Source organism: Rutidosis leptorrhynchoides, unplaced genomic scaffold, assembly GCF_046630445.1.
Source record: "Rutidosis leptorrhynchoides isolate AG116_Rl617_1_P2 unplaced genomic scaffold, CSIRO_AGI_Rlap_v1 contig376, whole genome shotgun sequence".
Taxonomy (NCBI): domain Eukaryota; kingdom Viridiplantae; phylum Streptophyta; class Magnoliopsida; order Asterales; family Asteraceae; genus Rutidosis; species Rutidosis leptorrhynchoides.
This window is the reverse complement of record NW_027266614.1, coordinates 3,814-24,764: the sequence shown is the minus strand read 5'-3', so window position 1 is coordinate 24,764 and position 20,951 is coordinate 3,814. Positions and strand designations below refer to the sequence as shown.

At 40.2% G+C, this 20,951-nt stretch overlaps 2 protein-coding genes and 2 pseudogenes across 2 annotated transcripts; all 4 read right to left on the bottom strand.

Moving 5' to 3' along the window:
- Positions 1 to 3,050: 3,050 nt before the first annotated feature.
- On the bottom strand, positions 3,051 to 4,088 carry LOC139883259 (uncharacterized). Its single transcript, XM_071867464.1, has 3 exons — positions 3,664 to 4,088; positions 3,268 to 3,591; positions 3,051 to 3,195 (listed from the first exon to the last, which is right to left on the bottom strand). The coding sequence occupies exons 1-3, from the start codon at positions 4,086 to 4,088 to the stop codon at positions 3,051 to 3,053; spliced, it is 894 nt and encodes a 297-aa protein (XP_071723565.1).
- A 2,303-nt stretch (positions 4,089 to 6,391) lies between these two features.
- Positions 6,392 to 9,475, bottom strand: LOC139883258 (G-type lectin S-receptor-like serine/threonine-protein kinase At4g27290). The gene is made up of 7 exons (XM_071867463.1): positions 8,209 to 9,475; positions 7,928 to 8,041; positions 7,676 to 7,818; positions 7,382 to 7,592; positions 7,044 to 7,281; positions 6,803 to 6,953; positions 6,392 to 6,709 (listed from the first exon to the last, which is right to left on the bottom strand). The coding sequence occupies exons 1-7, from the start codon at positions 9,473 to 9,475 to the stop codon at positions 6,392 to 6,394; spliced, it is 2,442 nt and encodes an 813-aa protein (XP_071723564.1).
- Positions 9,476 to 10,943: 1,468 nt separating this feature from the next.
- On the bottom strand, positions 10,944 to 14,240 carry LOC139883257 (pentatricopeptide repeat-containing protein At2g03880, mitochondrial-like; annotated as a pseudogene).
- A 10-nt stretch (positions 14,241 to 14,250) lies between these two features.
- On the bottom strand, positions 14,251 to 20,146 carry LOC139883256 (G-type lectin S-receptor-like serine/threonine-protein kinase At4g27290; annotated as a pseudogene).
- Between the last annotated feature and the right edge of the window lie 805 nt (positions 20,147 to 20,951).

The following is a 20,951-nucleotide window of genomic DNA, read 5'->3' as shown; positions in this document are numbered from 1 at the left end:
CCGTCTATCACAAAACTCTATAATTTCTCTCCGTCTTCACTTGGCTTCTCTCTAAAAAAATTCCGAAAATTTGAAAAAATTATATGACATAGAATAGGCAGTAAGGATCATCTTTCGTCAAAGGAGCATACCGATCGGACTTCGTTTTACCGCTGAGTCAAGCTCGAGTCAAGAGTGAGTTGAGACCGAGTCAACCAAATTCCGGCGAGTTTGACCCGAAATCGGCATCCTAAAGCTTCCTCCAACATCAACAAACACAAAGCAATCGAATTCGGTCCAAATTCTACAATCTCCGAAACTTTGAAGGTAAAATTAACCTCGAATTCATGTGATTTTAAGCTTAATTTTTACATAGAAATGATTGTGAGACGACGTAGATTAACATATATCTCAATTGGACAAAACCCCCAAATTTTTCGACGAACCCTAAATTGATTTTTTTAAATTAAACGAAAACGGAGACGAGTTAGGAAAATTAGAGGTTATATTCATGATCGTGAGGTCGAGAGGAGTTGATTGGTACCGGGATTGTGGCCGGAAACGGTCGGAATCGCCGGAACGGAGGTTGGGCAGTGAGACGGACGGCGTCGGGGAGAGAGAAGGTCGGGAGGTTGAAGATGAAGTTTGGACCGGAAAACCGGGTCACCGGTTTAATGTAAAACCAGAAACCGGATTCCCGGTTTTAATTAAAACCGGTTTCGGCGTTACCGGTTTTAATTAAAACCGGGAATCCGGTTTCCGGTTTTACATTAAACCGGATTTCTGGTTTTAAGTAAAACCGGACCGGTTTGAAGTAAAACCGGACCGGTTTTAAGTAAATCCGGACCGGTTTTAAGTAAATCCGGACCGGTTTTAAGTAAATCCGGACCGGTTTTAAGTAAATCCGGACCGGTTTTAAGTAAATCCGGACCGGTTTTAAGTAAATCCGGTCCGGTTTTAATTAAATCCGGTCCGGTTTTAATTAAATCCGGTCGGTTTCACTTAAAACCGGTCCGGTTTTAAGTCCTATTTGAAGTTTAACCGGAAATCCGGTTTTAAGTCAAAACGTGTCGTTCTAAGTCATATTTTAAGCCAAACCGGATTTTCGGTTTTAATTAAAACCGGAAATCCGGTTCCGATTTTAAGTCAAACCGTGTCGTTTTTGTGAAACCGACCGTTTTTTGGCCAGACCGTGAACCGGATTTCCGATTTTAATTAAAACCGTGTACCGGAAATCCGGTTTTAAGTCAAACCGTGTCGTTTTAAGTCAAACTGATCTGTCCGAAGCTATTTTAAAATTTTCGAAAATAATATAGATAAAATCTTTTGCACTTCCCAGTTATTTATTTATAAGATATGTGGATTAATTTTAGAGGACTAATTTCAATTTTTAATTTTTTTTCAGACTATGGCGGCCAGATCTTCCTGGATTACGCAGGGACCTAACGTGCCCGATGTACTGTGGTTTCAGCCGCAGCACAGATCACGTGACATTTATTCGTCACCGGAGGTCTACGACAGTCCGATGATCGTGAGGAGAGCGGATGCTTTCTTCTGGGAGTGCATGCGTGACGACGCCTATCGCATACCAGAGGTCATGGCATATATAGATATGATGGGCTTCGGATTGGTCTCGAAGATAGGATTCATGCCGTATGACCATCATCTTCTGACCGCACTCGCGAACGATGGAGGTCCGAGACCCATACCTTCCACCTATCCATAGGCGAGGCCTCCATCACCCTGCAGGACGTGGAGGTGTTGCTAGGATTACGGGTCGACGGTGCGCCCGTCACCGGTACCGAGGCGTATCCCGCCGACATCGACGGGTATCTCCAGACATTGTTGGGCTTCGTGCCGGCGAAGACTTCCAAGACCGGCATCAAACTCTCTAGCATTAAGGCCCACCTGGAGTGCCATCGCGACCACGTAGTTATTACATTGCAGGAGGCGCTGCAGAGGGCGCGACGCCACCTGGTATTCTTGCTTGCTGGTTGCTTTTTCACCGATCGTAGCCAGAACAAGATCGATCTTATGGTACTTCGCCTCCTAGAGGACCCAGCTACGATGCGGTTGTTTGAGCTGGGGCAGCGCCGTGCTCTCCTATACGTATCGCCAACTATGCGATTCGGCCCGCTCCGGAGAGCAATATTCTAACATTTGCGGGCTACTCGTCCAGTCATGGGCATGGACGAGGATTACTAAGGTGCGGCCGAGGTTTCGTCGAGGACAGGAGCCGCCGGGAAGACTCCCACTTGCAGCACAGTAAGTTCGCGTCGATTTAAATTCATGAATTATTTATTCCTGTGACCATACATTTTATGCCCGAATTACTAACTTCTAATTCACGCAGATGGACGAGGCCTCTGTCCAGGACGAACATTACAAGCCACTCCCTCGTGGCGTACAGAGATCAGTTGTCTATGATGACTCCATCCTAGGTATTTTTGAAACCTGTTCGAATGTTGGTTTTCAAAATATAAATTTATTTCTAACAATTATTTTCGTCGTCGCGTCTCAGTTCATGTGGCTACGCCGAACATATGCTCGGTCTACCGGTCGGATGCCGTCAAGGCGAGGACATTTGGATGTCGAGGACGTACCTCCACTATTTCTATGTTGTGGAGGGCCATTATCCCGACAGAGTCATGCGGCAGTTCGGCCGCATGCAACATGTGCCGGATGCCCCTCTGAATCAGACGGGGACTGAGAGGTTGCACCGGATGAGGAGGTCATGCCACATTGTCCACTGGGAACGTGTTCATGAGTACCACGTCCATCATTGGCACGATCGGGCCAACCATATCGTTGAGGGTCCGCATACGACTAACCCAACCGTTGTGGATGTATACAGAGGGCGGTACGTTGACAGGACCGTACAATTCGTTCAACAGCCCGGTCGTGACCCAGGAAGAGATGGTTACCACGGCCACACGGATTCGGTGAATGCCTTGGTAAATAAGATTTATTATTGTTTATGTGTTTTTTATTATTTCATTGTCTTCTTAACTACCGTCCAGGATCAATGTCCACTTCTCTAAGGGAATACGTTGTAGGTACGTTGCTGCAGCCTAACTCGATTCTGTGAGTTCTGCCCATGCCTGCGCATACTTAGCCTCATCCAACTCGGTACCAATTTTCCAAGATAAGGCGTACAATCCTTTCTTCTTCGGTACGCTTGACAGCAAATTTGCACGAATGTGCTCCATACAGTACCTGTCGGAATCGAGAATTAATTAATGGATTAATTTGAACTTGGAATTACAATTAAAGTGTTGTAAACAAAACCTGTGAACTCCCCAGTTTGAAAATTTGGTATCGAGCTTGGCAATAGCCGACAGGATGCCCGAATTACGATCAGAGATGATGCATGTGAAAGTATCTTGTAGAACGTAAACTTTCAGGTACTTTAAGAACCAATACCAACTGTGGATAGACTCCTCGTCTATGATCGCATATGCGACCGGAACGACTCTGTCGTTGACCGTCTTCACGACCGCTACAATCGCCTTACCCTTGTACGCCCCACGAAGATGCGTTGCGTCGACAGTAACTACAGGGTGGCTGTGTTGAAAAGTGGTTCTCGTGGCACTGAAATGCCAAAATACGTACCTGGATGAATAACAATAATCAGTATACGGAGTAAAATTCTTATTATTGTGCTCGGTAAACATGCGTTGGTACCTGAAAATCTTTTGACCGCTATGCACAATCCCGTCCTCCTTCTTGAACTTCCACTGCACTGCGGTCCCATCTCGACAGTTTTGAAGAGCTCTCATGTAGCCGGGAAGTTGGCGGAAATTTGTCTCCCAGTCTCCATACACATGGTTCATTGCCACTCGCTTACCGTCCCAAGCTTTTTTCCTCCCAATTTTACAGCCGAATGCTGCTTCACAGTCCTCGACTATGGACTTGATTGGGTAATTTGGACGGTCGCGAATCTTTCCCATTATGGCGTGGGCAACGTGAGCTTGCGAAATATTCCTGTCTTCCACGTTCGTTCTCCGCTCCTTCACAATTGTGCCCGTCACACCACACAGTAATTTGCCACGTGTGATATTCGCTCCTGAACGAAGCCCGGATCTTCCAGCTGCATATAATACCGTCATGCGGCTGATTAGAACGTGTGATTGGACGATTAACGCATTCTGCAGCCCATGTTGTCCGGTCTGACCTCGTCGTGCGAAATTCTCTTCCCCGCCTGGTAGACCAGATCGCTATCACACCTTGAAGCTCGTCCTTGTTAGAAAAATGTATTCCCAGCTTTATATTATTAGGGTCCCCATTGTATAATTCTACGCACTAGGAATGCGGCGGTTTGTTATCTCATTAGGCCCATCCATGTTGCTGAACACATGATAGTCTCCTGCTGGTGGGACGATGTAATCATCGTACGATGAGGCGTTTCCCCGTATTGCGCGAGGTCTGCTACTACCCTGTCCCCCGCGAAGGGATCCAGCCGGACGAGAGGGTCTAGCCCTAAAATCCGATACGGAATGACGAGCGGCTGCTGCCGGAGGAGGAGGTACAGCAGGCGGAGGTACCTCAGGTGATCGCTCTCTGCGTCGTCTAACGCTACCGAATACTCGACTCCTGAGCCTCTGCAGCAGTGATCTCCGCTGGGGCGCAACGTATCCCTGAGTGGGATCGGATGTCCGGTCCAAATTATGAATCGGATTGTAGCTGATGAACAAGTCACGACTCCAAGAATGGTGTTGATACATCAATGATAGCGTAGCATCATCATTGATTACGATACATTGTTTTTCACCGTTGTCAACCGCGTATACATAAATAAGATTCAATTGTACCCGTTCTCTTTGAATTCCGGCATAATCGCACATTACTTGAGAAAATTCATCGTAGCTCAAAATACCATCGATGAAATACGTTGCGTCGGGAAGGCTACCCACCACGACCTTCCCTTCTACGAATTGTATAGAACTTCTCCAGTATAAATTTAAATAAGAAAACATATTTATAAAATAAATATTATAAATAAATTAAAAAAAATCTCGTTTACTGATGAGAGAAGAAGAAAAAATGTAATGCGGAAGAATTACTGATGAGAGAAGAAGAGAAAATGTAATGCGAAAGAATTAACGCGGCGGGGGTTTTTATATAGAAACTTAACCGGAAACCGGATTGCCGGTTTTAGTTAAAACCGGTTATGGGGTTTCCGAGTTAAAACCGGTAATGGGGTTTCCGGTTTTAACTAAAACCGGTAATGGGGTTTCCGGTTTTAACTAAAACCGGTAATGGGGTTTTCGGTTTTAACTAATTAATCAACCCCATTACCGGTTATAACTAATTAATCATCTCCCTAATCCACGATTAGTTGGACCGGAAACGACGTTTCCGGTCCGGCTATTGCATGTTCACCTCCGGTCGAAAAATGATACAAAAGTACTGTACCCAAAAATAAAGTGGGTTTATAACTGAAAAAGAATTTACATAATATTCTACTATCATATTTCTTGTGCTTTTTTTCTCTCTTATATAGGTTCCATATACATGCCTTAAAAAGTAATTAACTTTGTCAATTTAAAATTCTCTCTTTTCCAGTCTGATTATAATTTCCAGTTCCTAGCCACTCAAATTATCTATAGATTCACGTTAACTAGAGTTTTGTCATAATACTGAGTCAACTCAGTGGCCCTCAATTGTATTTTCAAGACCAAGTCACAATCGGGTATTCCTCTACCATGTATCAAACTATCAATCACTATCGAGAAATAAGGACAATCGGCGTCTGATCCCAAATGCGAACGAATCCAGGCGAGTACAATCGATTCCAAGTTGTAGAGTAGTTGTAGATCCGAAGAGTTTATCAAGTTGTAAGCTTGTTTAACTCATTCCGAGTTGCAAGGTTGTTTAGTACATCCCGTCCCCGACTTGAAGGATTGTTTACAGAATCTATAACAAGTTGTAGCCTTGTTTATATCAATACGAATTGTAGTCTCATTTAAATCATTCTGAGTTACCGTAGCCTTGTTCAATGCTTTCTTTCCGAGTTGAATTAAAGTTGTCCCGAGTTGTAGACTTATTTAAAGCATCCAGAGTTATAGGCTTGTTAGAGAGTCCTGTTTGTAAGTTATCACATCCCGAAACTTTGCATGGCTATCTCGTAGAGTTATAGGCTTTTTAAGAAGAACGATACATATTAACTACTTTGGGAAATAAATAAAAGACATAAATAAAAGAAAGTATGTTTTTTTTTTCTCTGTAGACTGAAGTTATTTAACATGAAAGTTTATCAAGTTACAAAAGAGTTTCCCATCCAAAATCTGACATTTACAATTTAGTATCCAAAGAAAGAAAAGCTCTCGTGACTTCCATTTTACAACAAGTTAAGACTTCATTTGCTATCATACAAAAAAAACAGTACAATATAGTATTCATCATTTGATACTCACCTACCCTCTAACACTGTAATTAGGTATTCATGTGGTGCAAATGTTTTCTGACTGGTTGATGTTGTTGAAGAACTAGTCGTAGTATCTACCAAATCCCTTTCTGAGAAAAAACCAGGAAGCATTGGTTGGGGCAATCGACCTTCAGTCCCCATCATCAGAACTACTTCCGCCATTGTTGGCCGATCAAGAGGACTTCGTTGCACGCATAGTAGACCTATATGGATAGACCGGAACACTTGACTTAGATTACATGAGTCCCTGATTGATTCGGAAACCAGTTCAAGTTGCCTTCCTTCACAAAATAGTCTCCATGCCTGAGTAACCAAGAGTCGGTTTAACAAATCCTAGCATTAGCTTTTGAAGATGAAAAGATTTCTATTAGGAGGAAAAAAAACTCAATTACTTACATGGCCTAGAAGATTATGGCAGTGATCAGGATGATAGAAGCCTCTGTTTCTTCTACCACTCACAATCTCTAACACCAAAACTCCATAGCTGAACACATCGGATTTGACTGAGTAGACCCCATCAAGTGCATACTCAGGAGACATATAACCACTGCGAGCAATCATTACATGTTAAACCAAAATTTTCACTATCCATAAATGTAAGCTAACATTTTTCAGGGGAGATGTTTAATGTACTTACTAGGTTCCTATCACTTTTTTGGTTGCTGCTTTAGTTTCCATTTCTCCAAAGCTTCTGGCAAGACCGAAATCTGAAATTTTCGGGTTCATTTGAAGATCTAATAGGATATTCTCAGCTTTTAGATCCCTATGTATGATTCTCAGCCTAGAATCTTGATGAAGGTAAAGAATCCCTCGAGCAATCCCATTGATGATGTGATAGCGTTGAGGCCATTTTAATGACATGTTTCGCTCTTCATCTGCTAAGATTTTTCATTCAACAAATCTCAGATGAGAATTTTCTACAATTACCTTGAAATTTTTTTCAACAATTACTTCAGAAGTTAGCAGCAGACTTACCGAAAAGGAAGAAATCGAGACTTTTGTTAGGCATAAATTCGTAAACCAACAATTTTTCAGTGCCATCGATGCAGCATCCTAGAAGCTTTACCAAATTCCGGTGCTGAAGCTTTGCAATGTGTGAAACTTCATTCTTGAATTCATCGAGTCCTTGTTTAGATTCTTTCGATAGCCTCTTCACAGCTATTTCTTGCCCATCCTTAAAGATACCCTACAAAATGTATAACAAACAGTTCATATGACGAAATGCAAGCCATATTTGTGTCTTTAAGAAGAAGTTAATATGACCGTTACCTTATAGACAGGTCCGAAACCTCCTTCTCCAAGTTTATTTTCATAGGAAAAACCATTTGTTGCAGAAGAAAGTATGGCCAAGTCAAATAATGGCAATTCTAGATCGTAATTGTTTCCATCTTTAGGATTGGTTTTGGGAAATCCTGCAAGGACATTTATATAGCGCAAATTTCCAATGAAATGCTTATTCATCAAATTTGGAATATTTCAATATAAATAGAATGAAAATCATGAAAACAGCTAAAGATGTACCGTATTTATTTCTCCAATAAAACACAACAACGGCAATCATCAGCACAGCCACGAATAATGAAATTCCGAGTACGATCCACATTCTTTTATTGGTATTTCCATCATCAGTTGCTTCTGTAGATTAAACAAACAGCAGAATCCAATCCATTAGGATGCGAGAACCAAAACAATGGGGAAAAAGTCTCATCTTAGCCATCACACTCAATGAAACTCAAGTAGAGTATTGGATGCGAGTAAAATGACTTGTTGGCTAAAAATCTACTGGTGTCATAAGCTCTTACCCATATCAGATGCCGCGATTCTCACGAAATAATCTTGGCCTGTTTCAGGGAAGGTCCTAATATCGATCAGGTCAACAAACCATTGAAGGCAACCACTTCCCTTTCCCCTTACATCCAAATTTGAATAAGCCGTGCACGAACAGTTCTTCAAACAGAGTTTTCTACACTCCTTGAGGTTAGTGCTGCTACTAGACCAGTATTTCATTGTATCCGGAGCCTTTACCTTCACAACCTTCTGAAATCCGTCACTGACACAATCCAGCCGAGTCTTTCTAACACACCCAGAGGTGCCATTACCAAACTCCCATTGTCGGTCATTCATAGGTTTAAAACCATTCAAGCAACTGCATAGAGGCGAATTGTCGTTTTTGCACAAACCATAAGTGCCACAAGTCCCATAAAAATCACAAGCATCCATTTGGCTTCCAACATTTTCTGTCCAAGAGCCAGTCCAGGTAAAAAGCGTTGGAGTTCCTTGAGGAAGGAGAACAATTTTTGAAATTGTGGAGTTTTTAACAGGGTTGGCAATAAGGTATACTTCTTCATCATTTGAAACGTATTGAAAATCAAATGAAAGTTTTGATAGAACTTCAGGAAAGCCAGTGAAGATATAACCATTCCAGGGACCAGAACGCCATATAATACTGGAATTCCATTTTATAACCACCTGAGGAAGTGTGGAAATATCAAGTCCGTAGGTGGAATCGCCTATCGACGGATCATCCGAACTCTTCCATGCTGAAAGGAATATATCATGGCCAGTTTTTTTATTAACTCCAATTTTCATGCCTGGTATTAGAGTATCTCCAGGATAATCAAAGCTCTGCCACAAGTAATTATCCGGGTTGTCGTCATTTTTATCTTTAAGAACGAAATTCCCCGAATTCAACAGCTGCGCGATCGGATTACTCACAGCTCGGCCTGACACGTTGGACGACCAAACAAAGGTCCCATTTTCATCCACAAGATGAAGAATTCCCTCAGAGGACATTTGTAGAACACCTTGTGAACTGTTTAAGGGAAGTTTTCTGTTGGCAATCCATGGAATGGTGTCGGGCGACTGCGTGTACCACAATCCTAAGTACCTGCGAGTGGGAAAGCCAGTAGGACTAAAGAATCCAAGTTGGAAGGTGGAATCCGGTGAGGCCAAAGTGTTTCCATCTTTGAGTGGATGAGTTGTGTTAATGGAGTTTCCCAGAAGAGCAGATACTACTAAACTGGGTAACAACAAGGAAACATAGCAAAACAAGGCAAAACCAGTTTTCATCTTACAAGTTTGAGAGCAGACATGGCTTTTTATTTTTAGCAAATAATTGGATTGTTATGTCTCATATAATCTTTTTTCAGGAGCTATTCAATATGAGGTCTTTGTGATGAAAATCAACGTCAACATAAACTTGTATTTTTATGCGTTATTTTTCTTTTTCTTGAATCTTAATTTCAATTCTTGAGCTTGACCAAAAATACTAGTATACTCTCTCCATCCTAATTACTTGTCCTAATTACTTGTCGCTTTTTTTATACAAATAGAAAAAGCGACAAATAATAGGTACAATGGAGGGACTGGATTTTTCATTTGGGACGGGATTGCTAATGTCAACCTTATAAAAAAGAATCACCTGACTGTGGGATGTTATTTATTACACTATTAGATAAACACTTAAACGAAACTAATTATGACAAATAATGGAGGTGGGCGGCCATGGACTAAAAAACCATCAGCCGACGAATGACGACAACCTCAAATAATGGAGTATTATAGTATGGACTGTCGTACAGATACTGCTGCTATCAATATCTGTAGTAGTGCTCACCTCATCATTCAGGTACCCTTTGCCTATGATGTCATTAGAAGAAGAAGGGCCAAACCAAACTATATATTAATTTGGTCCCTCACATTTGAAATATTAAACCTAACAAACCTTAATGTTTATCTAGTTTGGTCCTCACGTTTTCATATTGACTGATATTTGGTTTTTTATTGCTTAACTCCGTTAAAAGTTGCCTATATGGGGCCAAAATTATGACGTGACACTTGGTGATCCGATGTGGCGATTTTGTCTGATGTGGATAACTCTACTCCAATTCAACATTCATAGTACACTTACTCGTTTCTACCGAACAATCATCATCTTCACAGTTCACATCCAAACACCAAACTCAGGTCAATATACAGAAACTCTTGTCTATTTCCGACAATACAAGGGACCAATGAAAGACAGAAAAAATCTCCACCTCCAACAAAAGCATCGCTGTACGCCTGGACACCGGTTTGGGATTAGAATCGAGATGTATGGCGACATCCCCAATCTCGCCTCCTTCAGCTACGCCGTCAGTCTAACGGTAATCTCAAATCTGTATAGGTTAAACCGCATAAATGCTAGTGAACCGAATTGATTGTACGGATCCGAGAAATAGATTTTCAGTCATAGGGGCCGAATTGAGTGCTTAAGTATGGAGATGGGGTTCTGGATTTTAAGAGCTCACTGGATTCGATTGTATTAAAAGGAAACAATTGTAAACGAGAGGACCATTCTGAAAATTAATATAAACTTTTCTTACCCCGCTAAAGTCGTTTAACTCTGTCTCGCCGTTTCAGTTAAATCAGTTGATCAACTAACTTCTTCCATCTCACAACCTCCTCTTCTTCTTCTTCTTTTTTTTTGATGCAGAATGAATCTTGTTTAACAGTTGATAAGAAGACAGAAATCTACATCATCTTTTTTAAAAAAAAATCACCAGTAATCCCCACAAGAACATGTTCCTTCTCTAAAATGATGAAAGCAATTTGAATCTCTGAGGACTATGTGTCTATGATAAACCTCTGATATGTATTTCATAGCATTATGACAATCCCCGCAAACTCTGAGGTTCTTGAATACCCGAATAGGTGCCCCCTGAGGCACCTTAAGAAGCCCAAAAGCAACAGCTAGCTTCTCACTGTGATAAGCTAAACCAAGCTCCTTTGCCTCTTCATCAGTGTCATGAAGAGCAAAGTTCATGTCTGGCTTGTATCCAGCAATCTTGATCAATTTCATGATTTCACCAATCTTGGAATAAATCTCAGACGATCTTGGATGTCCTCTGTCGTCGGATCTAAATGTATATACCGTGCTACTTACCTCAATCCAGCTACAACCCGGTTCCTTATTAATTCCCTTCGATTTCATCATTTTCCGGATTTTGGCAGCGTCTTCCCACCCGACCAGCAGTCCGAATACATATTCGAAAGAAGAACATAAGGAACAGCATCATTTGGTTCTAATTCAAACAATTTATTTGCTGCGAGTTCAGCCAACTCCAGATTTCCATGTACTCGACAAGCACCGAGAAAAGCCTTCCATACAGTCTCATCCGGTTCCACCACCATTTCGTCAAGTAATTTCTTGGCTTCGTCAAGTTTTCCAGATCGGCCTAATATATCTATCATGCATGCATAGTGATCTGGACGAGGTCTAATCCCGAATTCCTTATCCATAGATTGGAAATACCTGCGTCCCTCTTCCAGTAGACCAGAATGGCTGCACGCAAACAATATGCCGATAAAAGTGATGAAGTCTGGCTTTACACCACTATCAAGCATTTTATCGTAGAATTTTACACTCTCTTTTCCTTTTCCGTTCTTTGCATAACCAAAAATAAGGGCAGTCCAGGTAATTACATCTCGAACTAGCATAGAGTTGAAGACTTTGTTTGCATCTTCAACGCAACCACATTGCATATACATGGTTAATAAAGAATTATCAACTGATAATGACGATCGGAGGCCAGATTTGAAAAATATGGCATGAACTTGTTGCCCAAATTCCAGAACTGTCAGCTCAGCACTGGCACTCAAAACCGTGGAGAAAATAATTTGATCAGGATAGATTCCAGAGTGTCTCATATCACAAAACAATTTAAGAGCCTCTTCAAACTTATCGTGGCATCCGAATCCAGTGACCAATGAAGTCCACGAAACGACATCTTTGTCTGCCATGTGTTTGAACACTTTAAATGCAGTCTCTAGTTTTCCCTGTTTAGCATACATGTCGACAAGAGCATTGTTCACGAGCTTATAAAACTCGAAACCAGTCTTGATAGTCAGACAATGGATAGATTTTGCATTTTTCACATCCATTGTGCGAGAAAAACAGTTTAATATAGACGGATACGTAAAATCATCAATGGTCATACCTCTCGTGTGCATTTGCTTGAACAAGGATAGAGCTTCTTCATCCAATCCTTGCCTTGAATACCCAACTATCATGGAGTTCCATGAAACCACATTGTCAATCTCTGTGGTGTCCAAAACGTGCCTCGCACAATTAAAATCGCGACATTTTGAGTACATATCGACTAGAGCACTTTGAACATACAAGTTGGCCTCGAAACCAGTCTTGATTATGCAACAATGTATCTGTACACCAAAACCTTTGGATGAAGCCGCAGAACAGGCTGTCAAGATACTGGGAAAAGTAAACTGGTTGGATTCGACCCCTTTAGCTCTCATGTCTCGAAAACACTCCATTGCGCTTTCTACTTTGCCATTCTGAGAATAACCTGTAATCATGGCAGTCCACATCACATGATTCTTACTATTACTCATTGTTCTAAACAAATATTCAGCTTCTAAAATGCAGTTTCTCTTAGCATACATGTCGACCAAACCAGCAGCAACAAAATTATCGGAACCAAATCCAAGCTTTAAACCATAAGCATGTGTTTGTTCACCTCCATGTTGAATATTCGATGCTGAACACAGCTTAAGAACGTTTCCTAATGTATACTCATTAGGCTTTTGCTCTTCAACCTGCATTTGCCGAAACAAACCAAGAGCCTCATTTTCATACCCATATCGAACAAACCCTGAGATGAGGGAATTCCAGGCTATAACATCCTTAAAAGGTGTATCACTGAAAATCCTTTTGGCCTCGTTTAATTTACCTAAACTTGCGTAAGCACTAAGCATGGTGTTCCATGTGAATTCATCTCTGTCGGGCATTTTGTCGAACAGCTGACGAGCTTCATCGATTTGACCAGTTTTCGACAAATGGCTCAAAACCCTGTTGGATTCATAAGTCGTCCGGTGGTGGGTAGTGGAAGTTGCTATGAGATTGGTATGGATAAAACAACAAGACGGTTCTACTATATGCCGGAATTGATGACAATACTTTTGTGAAAAGTTAAGTAATTTAAAATCTAGTTTGTGCATAGCCACTTCCTTCTATAGGAATTTCTTCACTGGAATCGAATTATTACACAGAGCAGATTACCTCCTCTTCTTCGCCAGAGGCTCGTTTGGAATGCCGGACACAATTCAAACGGATACGGAAATAATAATAGAATATAATAATAGAATGATTATAGATTTTAAGGGATAAATTTATTTAAACCAAGCCAAATGGACAGATTCTTGTCGTTTTACGAAATTGCCCCTAATGTCATATAAACAAAACCACTTCATCCCAAAATCATCGATCGAATCCAATCTTTGTCATCTGAACAGATAATTGTTGGTTGTTTTTGGACTTGAAGAGTGGAATTAAATCAACGCTACTTGTTCGGTGAATCCACCTAACGGAGCGTTTTAACCTTATCCGTAACCATACGATAACATAATCCATATCCGTTAAATATTGTCTAGTATTCCAAACGAGCCCTAAAGTCGTTTCTTTGTTTTGTTATGTGAATCAACCTTACAGAAACACTTGTAATACTTGTGTGTGCAATCTCATTTGTTTGCCATCCAAAATCTGAATTACAAGAATTTGTCAAAACTTTGATTTCCATTCTAGAAAAAGGTTAATTACTTGAGTGCTATCATCATAATAACACATAACAATACATACTATACAAAGCCTAATTTAAGTACTCCTTCGCCTAGCCTCTAACACTGTAATTGTATATTCATGTCATGCAAATGTTTTCTTGCCGCTTGACGTTGAAGAACTAGTAGTAGTTTCTACCAAATCCCTTTCCGAGAAAAAACCTGAAAGTGTCGGTTGGGGCAATTGGCCTTCAGTCCCCATCATCATAACTACTTCCGCCATTGTTGGCCGATCAAGAGGACTTCGCTGGACGCATAATAGACCTATATGGATAGACCGAAACACTATAGAAGCCTCTGTTTCTTCTCCCACTCACAATCTCTAACACCAAAACTGCATAGCTGAACACATCGGACTTGACTGAGTAAACCCCATCAAGAACATACTCTGGAGACATGTAACCGCTGCGAGCAATCATCATATGTTAAACCCTATTTTTTATTATTTATAAATATACTGTATAAGCTAACTTTTTTTCAGGAGAGATATTTAATGTACTTACTAGGTTCCTATCACTTTTTTCGTTGCTGCTTTAATTTCCATTTCTCCAAAGCTTCTGGCAAGACCAAAATCCGAAGTTTCATGAACTTTGGAAACTTTCCATAAAAATAGAATGAAAATCATGGAAAAAGCTAAGATATGCCATACTGAAACAATTATTTCTCCAAGAAATCACAACTACAGCAATCATCAACACAGCCACGGATAACGAAATTGCAAGTATTGTCCACAGTCTTGTATTGGAATTCCCATCAGCAGTTGCTTCTGTAGATAAAAAAATAACAGCATGAATCCATTTGGAAAAGAAAGAACCAAAACAATGGGAAAAAAAATTCTATCTTTACCCATCACACTCAATGGAACTGAAGTACAATATTTGATTCTAGTATAATGAGTTGTTGTCTGAATATCTACGGATGTTGAAGTTCTTACCGATATCAGACGCAGCAATTCTCACGAAAAAATCTTGGCCTGTTTCAGGAAGGTCCTAATATCGATCAGGTCCACAAACCATTGAAGGCAACCACTTCCCTTTCCCCTTACATCCAAATTTGAGTAAGCCTTGCACGAACAGTTCTTCAAACAGAGTTTTCTACACTCCTCGAGATTCGTGCTGTTACTAGACCAGTATTTCACTGTATCCGGAGCCTTTACCTTGGACACCTTCTGAAATCTGTCATCAGCACAATTCAGCCGAGTCTTTCGAACACACCCAGATGTGCCATTGCCAAGCTCCCATTGTTGTTCATTTCTAGGTTTAAATCCATTCAAACAACTGCACAACTGCGAATTGTCGTTTTTGCACAAACCATATGTGCCACAATTCCCATAAAAATCACAAGCATCAGTTTCGCTTCCAACATTTTCCGTCCAAGAGCCAGTCCAGGTGAAAAGTGTTGCAGTTCCTTGAGGAAGGAGAAAATTTTTTGAAATGGTGGAGTTGTTAACAGGGTTGGCAATAAGGTATACTTCTTCATCATGCGACAGGTATTGAAAATCAAATGAAACCTTTGATAGAAACTCGGGAAAGCCAGTGAAGAGGTACCCATTCCAGGGACCAGAGCGCCACCTAACACTGGAATTCCACTTCACAACCAACTGAGGAAGAGTGGAAATATCAAATCCAAAGGTATATTCACCTATAGATGGATCATCCGTACTCTTCCAGGCTGTAAGGAAAGTATCATGGCCTGTTTTTTTATTAACTCCAATTTTCATGCCTGGTATTAGAGTATCTCCAGGATAATCAAAGCTCTGCCACAAGTAGTTATCCGGGTTGTCGTCATTTTTATCTTTAAGAACGAAATTCCCCGAATTCAAAAGCTGCACGATCGGATTACTCACAGCTCGTCCTGACACGTTGGACGACCAAACAAAGGTCCCATTTTCATCCACAAGATGAAGAATTCCCTCAGAGGACATTTGTAGAACACCTTGTGAGCTGTTTAATGGAAGTTTTCTGTTGGCAATCCATGGAATGGTGTCAGGCGACTGCGTGTACCACAATCCTAAGTACCTTCGCGTGGGAAAGCCAGTAGGACTAAAGAATCCAAGTTGAAAAGTGGAATCTGGTGAGGTCAAAGTGTTTCCATCTTTTAGTGGATGAGTTGTATTAATGGAGTTTCCCAGAACAGCACATATTACTAAACTGGGTAACAACAAGAAGACATAGCAAAACAAGGATAAACCTGTTTTCATCATGCCAGTTTGAGAGCAGACACGGCTTCCTATTTTTAGCAAATAATTACCCTGATAGTTATGTTATATCTTATATAAGGAATTTTCAGGAGCTATTCAGTATGAGGTCTTTGTGATGAAAATCAACGTCAATATAAACTTGTATTTTTATGTTTTCTTTTCCTTGAATCTTGAATTTCAATTCTTAAACTATGGAGGGCCTGGATTTTTCATTTCGGACGGGATTGCTAATGTCAACCTTATAAGAAAAATCACCTGACTGTGGGATGTCATTTATTAGACTGTCACAAATATGACGACCATGACAAAAAATGGAGGTGGGCGGCCAAAGATGGACTAAAAAGCCATCAGCCAACGAATCACGACAATCGCAAATAATGGAGTGTAGTTCTTAGTTCTAATATAGTATGGACTGTCGTACAGGTTATGCTGCTATCAAGTGCTCATCGTTCAGTATGATGTCACATATATGATGACGATGAATTATAATGGAGGTGAGCGGCCAAAGATGGAGTAAAAGCCATCAGCCGACGAATCACGACAATCGCAAATACTGGAGTATAGTTCCAATATGAAGTCATTAGAAGAAGGGCCAAACTATATACTTGGTTCCTTACGTTTGAAATATTAAACTCAACAAACCTTAATGTTTATCTATTTGGGCGTTTTTTCTTCACATTATCATATTGACTGATATTTAGTCCTTAATCTGAATTACAAGAAATTTTCAAAACTCTGACTTCCAATCTACAAAAGCGTTAATTGTCTGTGTGCTATCATCATATTAACAAACAACAATACCATACTATACAATGCCTAATTTTACTCCTTCACCTACGCTCTAACACTGTAATTGTATATTCATGTCGTGCAAATGTTTTCTTGCTATTTGACGTTGAAGAACTAGTAGTAGTTTCTACCAAATCCCTTTCCAAGAAAAAACCTGGAAGTGTCGGTTGGGGCAATCGGCGTTCAGTCCCCATCATCAAAACTACTTCCGCCATTGTTGGCCGATCAAGAGGACTTCGCTGGACGCATAATAGACCTATATGGATAGACCGAAACACTTCACTTAAATTGCATGTGTCCTTGATTGATTCGGAAACCAGTTCAAGTTGCCTTCCTTCACAAGCTAGTCTCCATGCCTGGGTAACTAAAACTCCACATTAGCTTTTGACGATCAAAAAAATTCTATTAAGAGAAAAAAAAAAAAGTCAATTACTTACATGGCCTAGAAGATTATAATAGTGATCAGGATGATAGAACCCTCTGTTTCTTCTCCCACTCACAATCTCTAACACCAAAACTCCATAGCTGAACACATCAGATTTGACTGAGTAAACCCCATCAAGAACATACTCGGGAGACATGTAACTGCTGCGAGCAATCATTATATGTTAAACCCAATTTTTAACTATTTATAAATGTACTATATAAGCTAACTTTTGTTCAGGAGCAATATTTAATGTACTTACTAGGTTCCTATCACTTTTTTCGTTGCTGCTTTAGTTTCCATTTCTTCAAAGCTTCTGGCAAGACCAAAATCCGATATTTTCGGGTTCATTTGAAGATCTAATAGAATATTCTCAGCTTTAAGGTCCCTATGTATGATTTTAAGCCTAGAATCTTGATGAAGGTAAAGAATCCCTCTAGCAATCCCATTGATGATGTGATAGCGTTGAGGCCATTTTAAAGGCATGCATCGCACTTCATCTGCTCAAATTTTCATTCACCAAATCTCAGTCGAAAAATTTCTTCAAATACGTTAGAAATTTAGCAGAAGATCTTACCAAAAAGGAAAAAGTTGAGGCTTTTGTTAGGCATAAATTCGTAAACCAACATTTTTTCAGTGCCATAAATGCAGCATCCTAGAAGCTTTACCAAGTTCCGGTGTTGAAGCTTTGCGATGTGTGAAACTTCATTCTTGAATTCATCGAGTCCTTGTTTAGATTCTGTCGATAGCCTCTTCACAGCTATTTCTTGCGCATCCTTTAAGATACCCTATTAAATGGATAACAAAAGGTTCACATGACGAACTTTAAGCCATATTTATTTGGATAAAAGAAGTTAGATCAGAATGTTACCTAATAGACAGGTCCAAAACCTGCTTCTCCAAGTTTGTTCTCATAGGAAAATCCATTTGTTGCACAAGAAAGTGTGGCCAGGTCAAATAATGGCAATTCTAGATCATAATTGTTTCCATCAGTCGGACTGGTTTTGTTAAATACTGCCAGGACAATTATATAAGGTGGGTTTTCAGTGAAATGGTCACTCATTGTTTATAGTTCTTCTCAAAGTTTCGTGAACTTTGGAAACTTTCCATAAAAAATAAAATGAAAATCATGGAAAAAGCTAAGATGTACCATACTGAAACATTTATTTCTCCAAGAAAACACAACTACAGCAATCATCAACAGAGCCACAGATAACGAAAATCCGAGTATTATTCACAGTCTTGTATTAGAATTCCCATCATTAGTTGCTTCTGTAGATAAAAAATAACAGTATGAATCCATTTGGATAAGAAAGAACCAAAACAATAGGGAAAAAAGTCTATCTTTACTCATCACACTCAATGAAACTGAAGTACAATATTTGATTCTAGTATAATGAGTTGTTGTCTGAATATCTACGGATGTTGAAGTTCTTACCGATATCAGACGCAGCAATTCTCACGAAAAAATCTTGGCCTGTTTCAGGGAAGGTCCTAATATCGATCAGGTCCACAAACCATTGAAGGCAACCACTTCCCTTTCCCCTTACATCCAAATTTTAGTAAGCCATGCACGAACAGTTCTGCAAACAGAGTTTTCTACACTCCTCAAGATTCGTGCTGTTACTAGACCAGAATTTCACTGTATCCGGAGCCTTTACCTTGGACACCTTCTGAAATCTGTCACCGGCACAATTCAGCCGAGTCTTTCGAACACACCCAGATGTGCCATTACCAAGCTCCCATTGTAGTTCATTTCTAGGTTTAAATCCATTCAAACAACTGCACAACTGCGAATTGTCGTTTTTGCACAAACCATATGTGCCACAAGTTCCATAAAAATCGCAAGCATCGGTTTCGCTTCCAACGTTTTCCGTCCAAGAGCCAGTCCAGGTGAAAAGCGTTGCAGTTCCTTGGGAAAGGAGATTTTTTTTTGAAATGGTGGAGTTGTTAACAGGGTTGGCAATAAGGTATACTTCTTCATCATTCGAAACATATTGAAAGTCAAATGAAACCTTTGATAAAAACTCGGGAAAGCCAGTGAAGAGGTAAGCATTCCAGGGACCAGTGCGCCACCTAACACTGGAATTCAACTTCACAACCAACTGAGGAAGAGTGGAAATATCAAATCCAAAGGTATATTCACCTATAGATGGATCATCCGTACTCTTTATGCTGTAAAGAAAGTATCATGGCCTGTTTTTTTATTAACTCCAATTTTCATGCCTGGTATTAGAGTATCTCCAGGATAATCAAAGCTCTGCCACAAGTAGTTATCCGGGTTGTCGTCATTTTTATCTTTAAGAACGAAATTCCCCGAATTCAAAAGCTGCGCGATCGGATTACTCACAGCTCGTCCTGACACGTTGGACGACCAAACAAAGGTCCCATTTTCATCCACAAGATGAAGAATTCCCTCAGAGGACATTTGTAGAACACCTTGTGAGCTGTTTAATGGAAGTTTTCTGTTGGCAATCCATGGAATGGTGTCAGGCGACTGCGTGTACCACAATCCTAAGTACCTTCGCGTGGGAAAGCCAGTAGGACTAAAGAATCCAAGTTGAAAAGTGGAATCTGGTGAGGCCAAAGTGTTTCCATCTTTGAGTGGATGAGTTGTATTAATGGAGTTCCCCAGAACAGCAGATATTACTAAACTGGGAAACAGCAAGGAGACATAGCAAAACAAGGTAAGTGACAAGACAAAACCAGTTGTCATCTTGCTGGTTTGAGAGCACACGACATGGCTTCCTATTCTTAGCAAATAGGAGTAATTACCTGGTAGTTAGTTATGCCGTATATAAGGATTTTCAGGAGCTATTCAACAACGACTTCGTGATGAAAATCAACATAAACTTGTTTCTTTTGTATGTGTTTATCCCCTTGAATTTTGAATTCCAATTCGTGTGTTTGACCAAAATACTTCACAATGGAGGGGATGGATTACTAATGTCAACCTTAATAAATCATTAATTAGAGTGTTAGATAGATATATTTAACAATGACAAATTATTTAACAATAACAATGACTAAAAAAGCGATCAGCAGACGAATCAACAAAGTCAGATAATGGAGTAGAGTTCTAAACTTCTAATTTAGTATGGAAAAAACTTGTCTACCGTTGCAGGAGAGAACTTTATCGACTGCGAGCTAATAGGATCATGACAAGTGTAACCAAAGTAGAAAAATATAATTCAAAATATTTATTTTAACATTTAAGACAAATATAAATACTGTTTTACGAATTAAAAATATCGGGACATAACATGTGACACCTAATAAAACCACCATCATAACGTGTTAATTATTTCTTCGTCATCTTCACTCATCATCGTGGTTTAAGAGATGATATTTAATGGCGAACAAAAGATTTTTGAGCAGCGCATGGATGGTGGTGAGGGCAAATTTGAGTGCTCATAGATCGACGCTGCGAGGCGGATCAGGGAAAGGTGGTGGTGGTTTGATAATTATAATGGTGGCGGAACCAGTTGGTGAGTTTGACTCCACAATTAATTAAACATATT

Excerpts from the sequence above, each read along its gene's own strand:
- LOC139883259 (XM_071867464.1), bottom strand. The coding sequence starts at position 4,088 with ATGACGGTATTATATGCAGCTGGAAGATCCGGGCTTCGTTCAGGAGCG. Across the intron at positions 3,592-3,663 it reads AGCGGTCAAAAGATTTTCAG|GTACGTATTTTGGCATTTCA; the intron begins GTACCAACGCAT and ends TTATTCATCCAG. Across the intron at positions 3,196-3,267 it reads TCAAACTGGGGAGTTCACAG|GTACTGTATGGAGCACATTC; the intron begins GTTTTGTTTACA and ends CGATTCCGACAG.
- LOC139883258 (XM_071867463.1), bottom strand. The coding sequence starts at position 9,475 with ATGAAAACTGGTTTTGCCTTGTTTTGCTATGTTTCCTTGTTGTTACCC. Across the intron at positions 7,819-7,927 it reads TTATTGGAGAAATAAATACG|GATTTCCCAAAACCAATCCT; the intron begins GTACATCTTTAG and ends ATGTCCTTGCAG. Across the intron at positions 6,710-6,802 it reads GCCATAATCTTCTAGGCCAT|GCATGGAGACTATTTTGTGA; the intron begins GTAAGTAATTGA and ends TTGGTTACTCAG.